General features: G+C 37.0%; 1 protein-coding gene across 2 annotated transcripts; it reads right to left on the bottom strand.

The window, feature by feature from the left end:
* Positions 1 to 6,356: 6,356 nt before the first annotated feature.
* LOC137657693 (uncharacterized) lies at positions 6,357 to 11,969 on the bottom strand. Of its 2 annotated transcripts, none has more exons than XM_068392092.1 (2): positions 11,787 to 11,969; positions 6,357 to 10,069 (listed from the first exon to the last, which is right to left on the bottom strand). In XM_068392092.1, exon 2 carries the CDS (start codon positions 8,809 to 8,811, stop codon positions 6,427 to 6,429), a length of 2,385 nt encoding a protein of 794 aa, XP_068248193.1. In that variant the 5' UTR covers positions 8,812 to 10,069; positions 11,787 to 11,969; the 3' UTR covers positions 6,357 to 6,426. The 2 variants fall into 2 exon arrangements, with proteins under 2 accessions (XP_068248193.1, XP_068248192.1); XM_068392091.1 differs by having other exon boundaries at positions 11,816 to 11,964.
* Between the last annotated feature and the right edge of the window lie 646 nt (positions 11,970 to 12,615).

The following is a 12,615-nucleotide window of genomic DNA, read 5'->3' as shown; positions in this document are numbered from 1 at the left end:
TCTTAAACCTTTCAGAAAAACGAATGTTTCTATCTAGCGACACGTCAGACGCCTCTCTGTACAGTCTCTCTCTTCCTTATTACTAAGGTCCTCTGATTTCATTACCTTCTTTCTTCTATCAGTTAAGAATAATGTAATAAATTCTTTCCTTCTTTCCACTTCTTTTATCTATCTCTGTATCTGACACTCTTTTGATTATCCATTTAAACCAGATATTTAGTTTAAGCATCTATTTCTGCATCTCAATCTTGGTTCCCAAAAGTAACTTTTCCTATTCATTTTTCTTATATCACCCTTGCTACCTGCTTTGCTTTACCTTATCTATCTCTCTATCTTACTACAATGAATTACATTTGTTAACAGACATGTATAAAAATCAAGCAGTTCCTAACTTTTGACGTACAGAACTTGTTAAAATCTAATTTTCTAACTTATTTGCTTCCGAAATGGTCACTGCATATTTCTACATTCAGAAAAATATTATCATCATCATCATCATCATCATCTTCAAATAATCGTTATCATTATTATCATCATCATCATCATATGATTATTATTATTATTGTTATTTTTATCGGTATTATTAACTAATCTACAATCCTAATTGGAAAATCAAGATACTATAAGTCCAACAGCTTCAACAGGGAAAAATAACACAATAAGGAAAAAAAAATAAACTATATGAGAAATAACGAATAATTAATATAAATTATTTCAAGATCAACATCAGCAACACCCTCCATTCAGAACACATTTCTAGTTCCAAAGTCCCAGGAATTTTTAGGTATGTACGTCGCTCCCGCCTCCCCTCTCTCTCTCTCTCTCTCTCTCTCTCTCTCTCTCTCTCTCTCTCTCTCTCTCTCTCTCTCTCTCTCTCTCTCTCTCTTGTTGTATGGTCTGTTTAGTTGTTTAGGAGAACTATCTTTCAGTGCGTAATTTAATGACCGTTATAGTGCGTTGGGCCGGGAAATCAGAGATTACTTCCCTTGTTTATATAAATATTTTCAAGATCTGTCATATTCCGAGGTAGCACATTACAACTGACAAGCTGCCTTCAGGTGGATTTTTGTCTGGCGGAAGCTCAGAACAATCCGTCCTCGGACCAACTGTTCAACGGTAGAGAAATCTTCTCCTAGTAAGCTGGAGACTGCGAGTTGAGAAGGAACCTGGGGGTCTCCACTCAGCTTTTTCTTAACCCCTGTCAACCCTTTGCACCATGAATAGTGAACCAAATGAAAACTCATACCACATCGCCCGTCGCGTGGGTCACCAAGGGGCGCATTGTTCAGTGGGTGACCAGGCTAACAATGATAAGCAGGCTACTGGAACAACAAGAAAACACCTTCAACTGAGAAAAAAATCAATATTGGAACCTGGAATGTTAGGAAACTCAAAGAAAAAGGCAAATTAAATACTGTTTGCAACGAAATTAATAACTATGGCCTCCAAATTCTTGGATTAGCTGAAACTAACTGGAACGGACTCGGTAGCTTCAGAACAGATGGAAATCATCATGTCATCTTTTCTGGTAAAGAAGATGGATACAGCCATGGAGTTGCTGTAATCCTAGGAAAAGAAGCATCTAAAGCTCTAATTGGCTACAGCCCAATCAGCGACCGAATTCTAAAACTAAGAATCCAAGCAAAACCACATAACATTACTATTGTTCAGTGCTATGCTCCAACTAGCACAGCGAATGAGGACGAAATAAATAGCTTCTATGACAGCCTCCAAGAAACTATAGACTCCATACCAAATCGTGATTTGCAGGTAATTATGAGAGATATGAATGCCAAAGTAGGCAAGAACTCGACACCTAATAAAACTTGTGGCCGCTTTGGACTAGGAGAGCAAAACGAACGTGGAGAGAGACTCGTAGAATTTTGTAGTGCCAACAACATGCTGATTACAAACACAATGTTTGAACACCATCCTCGCCATCTCTACACTTGGACGTCTCCAGACATGAAAACCCGCAACCAAATTGACTATATCATCTTGAACCAAAAATGGAAAAGTTGTGTAAAAAATGTTAAAACTAGACCTGGAGCAGACTGTAATAGCGACCACCAACTCCTGGCTGCCGAGATCAAACTACAACTTAAGAAATTGACACAACCACCTCAACCAATTCGCAGTGACTACAAAACCCTTGATAACAATTATTCTGTCAAAATTTCAAATAGCTTTGAGGCTCTTTTACAATGTGAAGACGAAAAAACCCCAAACGAACTGTGGAACGAAGGAAAGGATATCTTTCTAAAAGTTGCAGAAGAAACCATTACCAAGAAAACCAACAAAAGGAATCAGTGGATATCGGAAGAAACCATAAAAGAAGTTGAGCTTAGAAGGCAACTCAAAGCAAAAGGGATCAATGATCCTGTTGAGGAAACAATTTACAGACAACAGAACTCCAAAATTCAACGGATGATGCGGAAAGACAAGGAAAAGTTAATACAAGAACAATGCCAAAGGATTGAAGTAAATTCCATTAACAACTCTACCAAAGAAATGTACAATGGTGTGAAAAACCTCACCAAGAAATTCAGACCATCTGTTGACACCATCAAAGATGAAGATGACCTAATCTTTTGTGACAGAGAGAAAGTCAAAGACAGATGGAAAGAATACTGCACAAATCTCTACAAAAGAAAGGAATCCATTCTAACACCAGTCCCATACGGGCAAGTGTCTTCAGAACCAGAACCACATCCTCTGATTGATGAGATTAGAGAAGCTATCAAAGAACTCAAACTTGGAAAGAGTCCAGGAAACGATCAGGTCACAGCCGAAATGATAAAGAATGGAGGTGAGAACGTCGAGATATTCTACCACAGGCTCTGCAAAAAAATCTGGATCGAAAACAAATGGCCAGACGATTGGGGGGAGTCAGTCTTTGTCCCCATCCCTAAGAAAGGTGACACCCTCAAATGCAGCAATAATAGGACAATCTCCCTCATCAGTCACAGTAGCAAAATTCTTTTGAAAATCATGGCTAAGAGAATGGCAAACAAACTGAACGAAGAAATCGCTGACGAACAAGCAGGATTCCGTCCTGGGAAAGGCACCAAAGACCAAATCATGAATCTCAAGATGATCCTTGAAAAAAACAGAGAACGAGGAATCGACGTATTCCTTTGTTTTATTGACTACACTAAAGCCTTTGATACAGTTGCACATGGCATCTTATGGAACGACATGTACTCTATGGGTTTTCCACCTCATGTCATCTCACTTCTGAAAGCACTGTACAATCAACAGAAAGCAGCAGTGCGAACATCTTATGGCCTAACTGATTGGTTTAACATCGGACAAGGTGTCAGACAAGGATGCATTGTTTCTCTCCACCTCTTTAACATCTACTCAGAAACCATAATGAGAAATGCGCTTGAAGACTACGAAGGAGGCATAACTGTTGGAGGACAAAAGATCACTAATCTCAGATATGCCGACGATGTGGTTTTAATCGCTGGAAGTATGGAGGACCTTCAAACATTAGTATCAAAAGTAAAAGCTGAGAGTGAAAAAGTGGGACTGTACCTAAATGCTAAGAAAACAAAGGTCATGAAGTGTCAAAAAGACCCGTCTGATCAAGAAATCCTACTAGACGGAGTTGCCCTAGATAATGTCACTGAATTTACTTACCTCGGAGCAACTTTCACCAATAATGGAGACGACTCCCAAGAGATCAAAAGAAGAATTGGTATTGCAAAGAATGCAACCATTGCACTAAGCAATGTGTGAAAAGACAGACATATCACTCTAGACACAAAGAAGCGGCTTCTCAAATCACTTGTTTTCCCCATCGCATCATATGGCTCAGAATGTTCGGTTTTAAAAGCTACAGATCGGAAAAGATTAGAAAGTTTTGAACTATGGTGTTACAGAAGAGTCCTTAGGATAAGCTGGATTGAGAAAAAGACCAACGTGGAAGTTCTACAAAAGATCAATATCGAAAAAAGATTACTTGACATTTTGGATGAAAGAAAACTAAATTTTATTGGACACCAGGTTCGGAAACACAATACTCTGGAAAGAACGCTACTAATTGGATCAGTCTATGGTACAAGAACGAGAGGAAGGCCTAAAACTAGATTGAGTGACAATATCAAGGAGATGTGCGGGCTAACGATGGTGGAGTTGGAAAGGAAGGCTCAAGACCGGAATGAATGGAGAAGTTTTGTGCAGAGGGCCACGGCCGTTCGACATCGAACACCCCGTACTTGATGATGATGACATTGCCTTCTGCAATTCATCCCCTGTCTATACTCAGAATTACTGAAAATATTTACTCTTCACTACCTAACATTAACTGACCTATGACAAACCATCTATGAATATATTCTATTGTAGTCTCTGCTTTAATACCTCAAATATAAAAGAAAATGGAATCTCCAAATCACAAAGAAAACAAAATATTTACAGCGGTGACTTAAACTTATTTGATATTACCCAAATTCATGAAAGCTCTATACTCCGATTTACAATCATAGCAATAACAAATAAGAAACCGTAAACATTAACTTTTGTTACTTTTAAATAACTGAGTAATCAAGATGGCCATTACATTAATAAAACTTTATGAAATAAAGTACGATGTTATTAATGAAATTGTAGCCTATAAATCCCATAAGACCAAGGATATGTCTTAATTTTCAAAAAAACAATACACAATGTATATGATATGAGCTGTGAAAATCAAAACAAATGTTTAGATATAGATAAAAATGGCAACATATGATGAATGACGAGTAGTAGGTTAACATATGGATAAAAAGGAGAATAAAATTGACTGCAAAAATCTACATTTGTCTTAAATAAATACAGGAATAAAAATGTGGAAATGTCTATGATATTGCTAGGTCATATTTTTTCCTACAAGATTTTTTTTTAAATACCAGTATTTACCATACACGAATTTGACTTTTCTTCTGTAGTTTTCAACATCACTGCTAGATTCTAAAACCTTCCTTGAAGTGTTGAAACTTTAATCTAAACATAAAATTCTATACTGTTGTCTCTTTTGTAATTATTTGATTTTAACTTTACCACCTGGCAGCAGCGAATGCTAAAAACCAAGCATTCATATACCAGAACATAAACAAACCCATGTGAGTCATATAGCGAGACTTGAGTTTACTGTCACTCCGTACCTTCAAACCTTATAGTGGGACATTCAAACGTAGTAAGCGTAGAGACGTGTTTTTATTACTTGGACTCGCGAAGGTGGATAGAAGTTATGAGAAGAAGAATATCGCACATCCAAAACCAAACTGTAACATCAAGAACACGTTTTGACTCACCGTTATGTGAGAGAAATTATATTATTCTATTTCCTTTGAGAAAATTGAAGATAAAGTCTTGATCACAACTTTGTCGTTACCAACCCAGCAAATGTGCAGCTGTGTCATCTGGGAGTGAGGGCTGTGAAAATATAAAGCTGGTACATGTGTATTTGTGCTTGTTAGCTATGCAGTGTTTCAAAACTGCAGCACCTTGCAACAATTCCCCATCATCTATTGAAGTGAAAGTTAAGTTCCATCACAAGGCAGTTTTCTTTATTCTCATAAATTATCTTCCAGTCAGTCACTATATGTAATAGCCGATGGGATTTAATTTTGTCAGTGGCTCCACAAGCATTTCATCAAAATTAGGCATTATGAAGCATACGAAATGGATAATCATTGTATTTTTTATAACAGCAATTGTTTAATTTTAAACATAGCTGTTAAACCCTAAACTACCCGCTGATTCACCACTAAGGAAAAAAACGCATTAAGAATCCGATAAACCTTAATTTCGTGTAACTGGTGTTTCAATTACATACACTTCATCATATAATATACCATTACACATAGCCCATCGCATACGCATATATGGCATCCTAGTGTACTGGTGGATATCTTTCATTCACTAATTCCCATGAAATCAACAGTACATTTCTTCAAAGTTCAAATAATATGACATATTTGGAGGGAATGTGTATTCTATCTAACTATACAAACGAGTTCTTTACATAGGAGTCAGCTTTGTATTGGTGTCGAAACAAATTTCGGTGTCGGAACAAATTTCACTAACATTATACGATTAAACCATAATGCATATACTATAGACATAGCTATTCTAAACTCATCGTAAATAATATCCAAGCATAAATTGATAATATACACCTGCTTTGTAATGTATAATACTGATGGATGATGTAACTTGGGTCATTTAATTTCACGCTTTTCATTATGTAATAAATATCGCAAGTTACCAAATGTTTCCAAATAGTGTCAAGCGATGAGCAGAAGGTTATGGCAAACAACATCTTTTTATTTTAAATTTTATTAAGAAAAAAAGTATTTACAAGAGTGAATAACAAAATTCCTAGTCACAACATTTCATGACAAAGTGCATCAACTTTTTCATGTACAGTAGCCATTACTGAGCAAGTCGAGAGGGCTGGTGTACTTTGTCAATAAAGTTTGAAATATGCAAGAGCTCGATTCGTGGGGTCCGATATGGCTGTTGGTTTCCATCGTCATCAACCTCAATATTTTTCTTGGGCTTTGGAGTAGTTTTATGGGAACAGCCTAAAACCTCAAGAACTTCGTCCCAAACTGTTTTGTTACAAGTAAAAGCAACAAATATAAAGGCTCCTTGCAGTGAAGTGAGAATGATGAAGATGCACCATGCAATGTCATCATTTACAAAGTATGCAATGATACCACTTACCCAAGCAATACTCATCAAAACCGCAAGCCTCCCATGGACTTTAAATAAATTCCTGTCGAGGGAGATTACGTTTCCTTCAGGCACTGATTTGCTCCCAAGTATATTCCAAGCTGTGCTCACAAAAAACAAAATATTCAGAAGGATAAAAACAAACGAGGGTGCAACAAAGAACATGAGAAGAGACATGTTGTGTCCAAACCAACATCTCTTTTGACCAAGACTAGGATACAAATATGACGGCAGACCTTGTGGTTTAGTCTGGTCGGTGACAACCAAGCAAAGGACAGCGACGACTGCCAGCGACCAACAGTACAATGAATAAAGTAGAAACCTCTTCTTCTGATCTCCTCTTCTCAAATAAAGCCGTGATGTAACCGTTCTGAACGAGTCCCAGGTGTCAAATGCTATGATGTTCATCCAGCAAAAGGACGCAAAGAAAGAGAAATAGATAAGACAGGCCGTTATATAACAATTGGTTGTTTCTGTGGAAACAGAGGGACTTGCAAGGAAAACGACGTAAGCAATCAAGAGGCACATGGCGAAAGAAGCCAGATTTTTCCCCGCCAGATTTCGTAAACTATTTAGCACAATGAATGTGAATAAATGTAATGATAAGCAGCAGACTGATACAATCAAACATGCAAATGCTATCCAATTTAAAGTCTCAGATTTGATCGAGTATTTTACACATACTAAATATCCTCCCTCATATTTCTTATGATTAATAACCATTTCTTCGTTTTCCTTAAGATAAGAAATTATGTTGTTGTTATAATACATGAAATCGCTTTCTTCAGCATAAAACCAAGTCCCATTACAAGTCCAAACATTAGCCTCGTGGGTCAAGTTTTTCTTTGTCTTATTGGGTAAGAGACCATCGAACTCTACAACTTTCGAACTACTGTCAGCGCTATTGTAAAAAGATGACAATCTCTTGGTATCTAAGCAGACTCCATTTCTGTGAATCTCGTTTGAAAGTCGACACAAAGTACTTTGACAGGAACTGAAACCTGGAAGAAACGTTTTTTCCTTACCACATGGAGAAGAGGAAGGTTCAATTTTACCTGGGATACTGGGAACACTTAGTAATAAAGATAACAAATGGGGGACATATAGTCCACTTCCATAAAAGCACTTGAGTTTTTCGACTGCTATATTATTACATTTGGCACAGTCTGGATTTCTATATACGACGTCAGTAGAAGAGTCATAGACGAACTGCACGTATGCCTGGCATACATAATTCGCCGTTTTAAACTTGTTGTCCTTTGGACATGATTGTACAGCTTTTACACAAACTCTAGCATGCTGAGACTTGTATAGATGAACTCCACACGATAATTTGATCTCTCTGCGATGGTGCTTCACGAGAACAACCCAACTTCTATCTTCCTCAGAAAATATTAAATTAGACTTGATATAATTTTGTACTTCTACGTTTCCTGACATTTTAAAGTATAGCTTATATAAGTTTAGATGAATGTACTCTGTTACGTTGCCGTTGTTCAGAAGAAGATTGTTGTACTTTGAGTCATACCTTTTCCACTGAAAGAAGTCTAAAACATCTTCCATATCTTCCTGCCTGGCCTCACATTTCATTTCCCCTTCCCAAAGGTGAAGACCTTCTGTATCATCATTGCAGACAGCACAATAGTAGTTTGGGTAGGTTACATGTGTAGCATTGTTAGTCACTGGAAAACTTAGCAAAATATCTCTCTGTTTAGAGATATTTGAAGGTGAAGCCGAGGCACAAAGGCTTGCTATAGTCGTGTTTTCCCATTCGCGTTTACAAGTGTTTCTTCGTACATAAGCTGCACTGGCTAGAGTAACGGACAAACATTCTGATTCTTCCACATTGCGAATTTGCCTCATAATATCGTATGTAGGAGCATCAACGCAACAATCACCATAGGAAATGCAGTCTGGATCACATTTACAAGAGACTAAAGACTTTTCGGAACGTATTTTGCAACTAATTGTCTTACAAAGAAATGTGTTTGAACTGTTATTATTAGCCGAACAATTTCCAGTGTCATTTAGAAGTAAGAATATAGAAGTAAAGAATACAACCGAACTATTAGAAAGCACCATTCTGTTGCGTACTTTTTTTTGTGTGTCTCAAGTAATCTAGTACTACCGCTAGAGAGGTATGGGGTCCTTTGACTGGCCAGACCAGACAGTACTGCATTGGATCCTTCTCTCTGGTTACGGTTCTTTCCCTTTCCCTACACATACACAGAATAGTCTGGCCTATTCTTTACAGATTCTCCTCTGTCCTCATACACCTGACAACACTGAGATTACCAAAATATTCTTCTTCTCCCAAAGGGTTAACTACTGCACTGTAATTGTTCAGAGGCCACTTTCCTCTTGGTAAGGGTAGAAGAGACTCTTTAGCTATGGTAAGCAGCTCTTCTAGGAGAAGGATACTCCAAAATCAAACCATTGTTCTCTAGTCTTGGGTAGTGCTATAGCCTCTATACCATGGTCTTCCACTGTCTTGGGTTAGAGTTCTCCTGCTTGAGGGTACAATCGGCACAATATTCTATCTAATTTCTCTTCCTCTCGTTTTGTTAAAGTATTTATAGTTTATATGAGAAATATTTATTTCAATGTTATTACTGTTCTTAAAATATTTTATTTTTCCTTGTTTCCTTTCCTCAGTGGGCTATTTTCCTTGTTGGGGCCCCTAGGCTTATAGCATCCTGCTTTTCCAACTAGGGTTGTAGCTTAGCAATTATCATTATTATTATCAATAATAATAATAATAATAATAATAATAATAATAATAATAATAATAATAATAATAATAATAGAAAATTAGGTTAGTAATTCCTCAATGGCACAAATCTCAAAATTTTCACGGTCTCAGATTTTCTCTTAGAATGCTTTAAGGGAGATATTTTATGGGTATATATGTGGTTTGTTTTCTCTTAACTACTTAAAAGTTAAAGACCATTAAAGGACACCAGAAGGCATAATTGACACGCTGAATAGTTCCAAGATACTAAAATGATGATGAGATTGAACGTTTTCATCATGTTTTAAGTAGCCTTATAATGACTGAATTCTATTAGAGCATTACATAACACTATTTCCTGCTTTCGAATAATTCCAACAACAGTTTATTTTTCTTGTGTTTCCACGCCGTAACGTTTCTTCAGCTGAAGTGTGATGGTCGTCTACCTGCCAGCTTCCAAATCTTGACAGCAGCCAAGAGAGTAAGTGGACTTTACTTACCCACTTCTAGTCTGAAGGTCTATTCCGATTCAGATCCTTGCAATGTGTGTGTGTCCGCTTGCAAGGCCGAGTTGACTGGTTCTCTATAGTGCCACACTCGTTTGACTCCCTGAAATAAAATATCGATAGCATTACTTGCTTTCCAGAGGGCCGCTGCAGTCATATCTATTTGAGTTTGGGGTTTAGTATGTAATATGAAAACATTTTGAAATTTTCATTAACATTCTTCGATTGACCTGTTCAGTCTAGTGCAACATCCTCTAGGGAAAATATTTCATGTATCCTTTGGGAAAATCAAAGCTGAGTTACTTTAGCAATATGTTCATGAAAACACTTCGTTTTCAAAGTCAAAACCACATTCTAACGATACTAGTCCAAATCTAAGCAATGAATAATGAAACGACAGAACAACACCATAGCCAGACATGCTAAGAAAGCAACCACTAGCAAAAAAAAAAAAATCATATTACATCCTAAACAACATAGAAACATTCAGATCAACTCCAAGCAAAGAAGACAGCAGGGAACCACATAAATAAATTATATATTTGGGAGCAGAAATAGATGCAAATAGAGGCCTAAAAAACAAGTTGCGTGTAACTAGCATAGCCAAATGTCACAAACGTCCTTGACAGCATAGCGCGGCATCAATGGCAGGAAGAAAAAGAAAACGGTGAAGCAAATAATTATCTATCGAGGAGGACAATGCCCTAGAGACTGACCATATACACACATGATCAGCGTCCAAGCAATTGCCAAATGGGTGTGCGTTTGTGTATGTGTGTGTGTGTTACGAGGATTAGTCACAACAGAAAAATGGGTGATGGTGAAATATTTGGTCTGATGGAGTCTTTTTTTTCCACTTATAGGCTTAAGATTTGATTTCTTACTTAAACTTGCACTTTTCTCTATTTTAGTACTTATATTTCTTCTTCAAATGAGGAACTATAATCTGGCTCTCTTAGGGGAATAATAAAAAAAAAAATCTAAATTAACAAAAAAACAACAGATATATGCAATACAAAACCATGAAATTTAGCCAAACAAAACGATGTGTGTTTTTAGCAAATTCTCTTAATCTTTATCGCTACCATTTAAGAACAATAATCGTCATCACCTTCAATTCCTCTTTAGACTACGACCACCAGAATATTTTAAATATTACTGTTATAATTATTGTTATCATTACCTTATGAAATAGCCAAAAAATTAACTAACCTAATTAAAATTTCAACAGACAAGATACCGCTAAGCGAAAAAAAGAGCGAAGAGTAGACCACATTATAAAGTACAGAAAAGAGCAGAAAGTAAAAAAAAAAATACATACATAAAACTGAAAACATGCAATTGAACACAGATCAGTTGAGAAAATGCATAAGAATCAGAAAGAAAGATATGTTGGGAACGAACATTCTATAAAAGAGCATCACAATTAATATCGTATGCCATGCATCAAAATCCCTAATAGATTCAGTGAGACACGGATACAAGTTCGAACCTTCTCGGGGCTCAGTTAAGAGAGATCTAAATGTTTTATTAGCACTTGAGAGAACTGAGAAGTCTCACCACATGTCCACGCACGACCCTTTCAACCCATACTCCATTTAAGGTATATGCTAAAAAGCAAGAGCCAAAATTAATAAAGTAATTTTCCATAAAACAGTCAATAATCATACAAAATTCTACATGGAATTGCATAAACATCATCTGCAAATTCTATTTCCTTATGGTAACTGTCCAATTCAAACCCACTGGATGAAAGAACAATTAGAGAAAATTAAAATGGTAATGCTTCAATAGGCTTCAATGACATACAGCCAACATACCTGCTAACACACGGGTGACCCTGAGTTACCTTTTAACATCAGTAAGTCGGCAGAACTCTCTCCAATCTTCCTTGTCAGCGAGCGAAACTGTAGAGCAGCAGCAGCTACTTGCTTGTGTCAAGACAAACCCCCTCTGAATGCCCAAGTTCCCAGTGTGCCCGTTGCATTTGATCTCTGCAACAGGTTCCTGGATGCAGTCACCGTCTGATGTGAGGTAATTTCTAGGAATTCCCCATGAGGATTCAGTTGCGCGTCCTAAACGCCGTTTGTCCAGTTTTTGACCTTGAAAGTGGGAAGGCTTACGTAATGTTTATAAGGCTGTTTTTCACTTACAACAGCGAGATAAATATCCTTTGAGAAATAATAGGCAAGAATTTTGTATCTCTACAGCAATAAAAACATTATCCCTGTTTACCGTTCTTATGTGTGATCCTTTAACTTCTTTTTTAACTTAAAACCTTCAAAGAGGTATACAAGAAGATTAGATAAACCAGAGAGAGAGAGAGAGAGAGAGAGAGAGAGAGAGAGAGAGAGATAGAGAGAGAGAGAGAGAGAGAGAGAGAGAGAGAGAGAGAGAGAGAGAGAGAACCCGGCTGGTTCGTCGGTCAAAGGTTGCACCATGTTGCATCAACATATATGAGATAACTTCTTACGTCTGACCATGAACTCCCCGAGAAAATTGCTGGGGAGTCCCGTGAGATAAAAAGCATCATCGCTACTTGCAATATAACATGGTAAAAAATTTTGGCGAATACATAACTAAACAATACTCAATAGCAAATAATCATAATAAATAATAAATGTTAATCTATGCCTGATCATATATTAT

The sequence above is a fragment of the Palaemon carinicauda genome, chromosome 18 (genome assembly GCF_036898095.1).
Source record: "Palaemon carinicauda isolate YSFRI2023 chromosome 18, ASM3689809v2, whole genome shotgun sequence".
Lineage (NCBI taxonomy): Eukaryota > Metazoa > Arthropoda > Malacostraca > Decapoda > Palaemonidae > Palaemon > Palaemon carinicauda.
Note: the sequence above shows the minus strand (reverse complement) of the source record. Positions and strands in the feature narration are given on the sequence as shown.